General features: G+C 34.8%; 1 protein-coding gene across 1 annotated transcript; it reads right to left on the reverse strand.

Moving 5' to 3' along the window:
* Window positions 1-866: 866 nt before the first annotated feature.
* Window positions 867-3414, reverse strand: LOC107683709 (SLAM family member 9-like; the record flags this gene model as incomplete). The annotated part of the gene is made up of 5 exons (XM_016479779.1): window positions 3239-3414; window positions 2472-2783; window positions 1240-1533; window positions 1028-1135; window positions 867-928 (listed from the first exon to the last, which is right to left on the reverse strand). Coding segments are annotated over exons 1-5 (876 nt in total), but the record flags the coding sequence as incomplete, so codon positions are not given.
* Between the last annotated feature and the right edge of the window lie 2022 nt (window positions 3415-5436).

Raw genomic sequence — 5436 nt, forward strand, 5'->3', positions numbered from 1 at the left:
GCCCCGGGACCGATTAAATACCGGGTTTCGGTACCCATCCCTAATGAGGAGTCTATTGGACTGACTCCCTTTTGGAGCCAGCCTCTAGCAAATTGCAGTTTTAGTCACTTCCGTGTTTATTTTCACTAGAGAGACCGGAAGGTTGCCACTTGGGCTAAACGCAGCCCTGACTCCAGCGCAAGTAGCTTCGTGTGCTACTTTCATTTCAATGAAAGTCTGATGGTATAAAACTGACATCTTATGGTTAAACGTTACTTAAGAATAGCAAATCAATTTATTTATAGTTGGAACTGTTTACATTATGATTTTAAATAAAATACTATTTCAATTAGTAGGCCACTGACCATCTTTGAGTTGGGTTTGGTGTAACGTTACGTACGTTAAAAAGTTTTACATGCAAAGTTATATCGAATATAATTCATAACAACAATCTCAAGTTACTAAAAACTTTCAGACAGACAGTAACAACTCAAAAAATAGAAATGGCGTGTCAGTTGGCAATTTTAACTAAGCAACCGTCGTGTTTTGTTTAGCAATGCGTGTAAGGCTGCTTAGCAGAGTGAGATCTTGTTGTGTTGCCATGTCCGCTTATTATAATAATCTCTGAAATAGTTGTTTTGCCTTGGCTGAGAAAGTGACCAATTTTATAGAGTAATTAAAGTAGGCAGGTGCGGGTTGCTATATTTTGATCTTTTTTGGAAATTTCGATTATCTCCCTGTATGCTGAAGGTAGTAATTATGACGGTTGGGAAGATAGTCCACCCACATCTGTTCATTTACTCTCTGATGCACATTAAACACAAAACTTTACTAATCAAGCTTCAATCACACTAACTGACAACATCTTGCAACAAAAAAGTCATTACCTTTTTGGGGGGTTTTGGTTTACACAGTGCTGAATCAGATCTGTCATTCTCCCAGGTTTGGTCTGCATTAATAATTCAATGTTATTTTGCGCTGTGTGTGATATATTATATTATATATTATATGTGTGTGTGTGAATATATGAATTGCTTGCTCTCCTGACCTGTTTTTCTACATTTCCTGCAGATGCAGCACATCACAACTGCAGCTACAATCAACAGAGATCCAGCAGCAGAGATCAGCACTATGTACAATAATGGTAAACCCTGATCTGTAATGACAAAATGAGCCATTAGTGTGACTCAATCTGTCCATCTGATCTACAACAAATACTTTGAAACATAAGCACTATATAATATGTCAGTGCTGCTGTACCTGAACCTGTGTGACAGAGTTTGCTGATGTCCAGATGTTGAGTCTGGTTGCTGATGGGATTGTTGAGCACACAGCTGTAGGTGTTGTTATCCTGATATTCCACCTCCAGAGGTAGAGAGAGACTGATGCTGAGATCAGACACACTGATGCTGGACAATAAACTGTTTCCTTTGTACCAGGAGAGAGTCACATGACTCACATTCAACACTGAACACAACAATGAACAATTCTGCTGTGATGATGATGAAAGATTTTGTGAATAATCTCTGGTAATGTTAGGAGTGGGCAGATAAGCTGAAAAATATAAGAGAATAAACAGACATATGGACACATATAAACAATGATATTGGTGTAGTCTGTTGACAGTCAGTGATTGTTTATGTCATTTCAAACTATAAAATGATTAAACATTGCAATATTTAGATGAAGACGCAGTGGCAGTGAATGGGGCCGATCTGTAAAATTTTAAAGGGGTCCTATTATGCTCTTTTACAAAGTCTTGATTTTGTTTTTGGGGTGTACTAGAACAGGCTCTCATACTAGGTTGTTCGAAAAACACGTTATTTTTCACATATTTTACATTATTACAACACCTCTCTCCCCAGTCTGGCATGAAAGGCTCAACCAGGTCTCCTCCCATTCGTCGGTAGGCTATTTGTGATATTACAAATCCCGGAAAATATGCGTTGTAGTTTTTGAAAAGTGCAGATCTTTTTTTATGCTCAAACAGCAACATTACAGACTAACTAAAGTTGAAAAAGTGAAAACGCATAATAGGACCCCTTTAAAATGCTCACAGGGTTGATAGTACAGCTATACACAAACAAAATGCATGTTGAAATGATTTTAATATGAAAAAAGTCAACATGTTATATCCATTTTGATAACTTCATCGCTATGGCAACATAATGTCCTAAACCCTAAAACGCTATAGTGACTATAAAATGATAATTATAACAGCTAATAATACAAAAGTTTTAACATTAGAATTACTGTAAGTGCTTTTATAAAATGTAAGTTCTCCAAAAATTTGTCCCATTCACGTCAACAGAAAGTGTACTTTCTGTAACTCTCTGTAACCTCCAAACGAGGTATGAGTCAAATTTATTTATTTATTTATTTTTGTGGTAATCAAAATTGTACTGACGATTGAGCTTAACATGTACTGAACCTGGAAAATTCCTAACAGAAATATTTGGATATTAGGGACGAGACAAATGATCTCTACTCACCATAGACAGAAACACTGAATGCTTTTGATGACAGTTCAGCTGCAATTATCTCTAGTTGATAGAGTCCAGCGTGTTCAGATGTGATGTTTGTGATGGTCAGAGATCCAGTTTGATCGTCCAGCTTCAGTCTGTCTCTGAATCTCCCATCATTATATGTAAAGAAGATTCCAGCAGCTCTATTTATTTGAGCTATCAGAGAGTTTTCAGATTCAGAATTCCACATTATTTCATCATCTTCATGTATTTCAGTAAGATCAGTGTGTAAAGTAACATAATCTCCCTCCATCACTGACACTGACTCACCAAACACACCTGATGAACATGAATATAGACAGATTTGTTGACTGTTAGTTTACGAAGCCTGAAATCAGTTTGTAACATTTCAATATGAAATAATGAACAGCAGTAGCAAAACAAAGCAAAACAAAAGGTGACGTATGAGAAATCTTGAATGTATTTTAAAGTTATCTCCTCTAAAACAAAATAAATATGTGATATGACATGTCAATTTAATAACAGCCGAGTGAAACTACCAATTTAATTCTGATGTAGTCTTTTAATAGTTTCATACTTCTATGTTTGGGTCATTAAACAGGCTCTGTGAAAAGAGATGTAAATCCAGAGTAGATCTCGCAATAATATATCAGTTTGGTTTGAGTTTTATATGGAAAGAACAGCAAAGACACATCGTTTTACTAATTTGAAATGGCTCAGCAAAATTACTCTGACTTTGAAAAAAATAAGCCATAAAAATGATTATATCTTACCAGTCAGATTCCACCAGCACAAACAGAACAAAAAAAGCATTTGAAGCATGTCCTTTATTCGTTCAGTGTCTGATCTAATAAAACTACCTGCTGAAAACATTTGTTCATCTGGTGTGTGAATCCTCCTCCGACAGAGTTTGACCCACCTAGTTCAGACGTGCACAAACTGAAAGTATGTCATGTATAATTACATATAATATAGGCCAAAAATATTTCTGAATAAGAGCCAGAAGAACTTTAACTGTTAGTGGTGGTAAAGAATCTTTATAAAATGGAAAACATTTGTATCATTTAATGGTGGTTTTTGAAAGGTAGTTGTTGCTGAATATATAGAGGTAGAAAAGTAGAAACATTTGTATTTGAATATTAGAATAGTCAAATTGAATTTAATGATTAAAAATTGCTTAAAATGGTTTTATGACCATTCAGTTGTTGAAAATTGCATTGCCAGTCTGAGGTGTGAAACTCAGCTCATCTTCGTAGTCAAACTGAAACCTACTGCGTGCGGTCGTGTTTTTTTTTTTTCTTCCACCGATGCCTGTTTTTTTTTTTTTTTTTTCAGAAACGTGGTTTGATCTGTTAGTTTTACAAAAGCTTGCTAGTGGCCATTGGTTTGATGTGAGTGTAGTTTGTAGGTGAAGAGTTCCTTCCTGTTCTGCCATTGTGAACCTCACATTTGATCCCCCTCACAGAACTATACCTAAAATGTATAAAAATAACACATTTTTAACATTTACAAGAATTTGGTACCTTTTATAAAATATTATATAAAACAAAACATTCTAACATGTATTTATGATTTAATCCCATGAAGAGTAATATTTGCACACTAAACGCACTAACTTCATTACCTTTGCAAGAGTCAATAAACTGCAGAACACCTGCAATACAATCATTGGTTGAAAACCATATATAAATGCGAGCCTTCACTCTTAAAAATAAAGGTGCTTAAAAGGTTCTTCACAGCGATGCCATAGAAGAACCATTTTTGGTTCCATAAATAACCATTCAGTCAAAGGTTCTTTAAAGAACCATCTTTCTTACCTTTTTATAATCTGAAGAACCTTCTTTCGCCACAAAGAAACTTTTGTCAAACAGAAAGGTTCTTCAGATGTTAAAGGTTCTTTATAGAACCATTTAGACAAAAAGGTTCTTCTATGGCATCGTGAAGCACCTTTATTTTTAAGAGTGTTGAGTGAGATGGTCAGATGTTCTGTAGACATCTTGGCATTGCTGCCACCTTGTAATAGTGTAATTTTGACTTCTCGAACTCTGCCTCCTGAGTATTATTTTGCAAGACAGAAGAAATCTTTGCTCCACAACTTTAGTGGGCTACAACTGTGAGTACATAAAAGTGTGTGTAACTTACATTGTACAGCAAATGTCCAATTAAGTATTGTAAATTAATAGTCACCAGAGAGCTTGTTTTACTTACTCTCTTACTCTCCAGAGGAAGGTGGATAGGGAAGATGTCGTGCGACTTCCATTGTGCAACACTTGGGTAACTCGATGTATAGACACCCCAGGTAACAGGTGAACGCCACCCCCCTGTATGCTTACTTTTATTAGTTGAGAGTAGGGAAGTATACGGTGCTTAAGATGTTGTTTTCTTTTCTTTCTCTTTCTCTTTCTTCTTCTAATAACGTTTTATGGCGGATGGCAAACCAACTTCTGGTGCATTTACCGCCACCAACTGGACTGGAGTGTGAAGCACTTATAAGCAACTACTGTGTATATATATATACAGTATATAATAAAAATAAGTTAAAAAAAAAAAATTCTCCTGATTAATCCTATATCTTTAATGTATTTTATAACAGCACCATATATTTTTCCTTGTTCTGCATGCTCTTTCAAAAGGCTTGTCAAATTAAATGATTCAACACCCATGTTTCTTACTTCCTTAATGAATGGATAAAACCTTTCTTTTTCATATTTTTTTACATTTTATTAAAACATGCTCTATTGTTTCTGCCTGATTACAATAAATACATTGACCGGTTTCATGTTTTCCTATATGAAACAGAGAGTGATTTAATCTAGTATGCCAAAGCAAAGTATTTGTATTCTTTATTGTAGAATTTTGGTTTCATAATGTAAAAACCCCTTTTTCCTTTGTATTTATCGATTTATTTAGGTTAATTTTTTTTAATTTATAAAATAAACGTTTTTATTATTTGATATGTTGTATAGTAATA

The sequence above is a fragment of the Sinocyclocheilus anshuiensis genome, unplaced genomic scaffold (genome assembly GCF_001515605.1).
Source record: "Sinocyclocheilus anshuiensis isolate Anshui unplaced genomic scaffold, SAMN03320099.WGS_v1.1 scaffold4040, whole genome shotgun sequence".
NCBI classification, from domain to species: Eukaryota; Metazoa; Chordata; class Actinopteri; order Cypriniformes; family Cyprinidae; genus Sinocyclocheilus; species Sinocyclocheilus anshuiensis.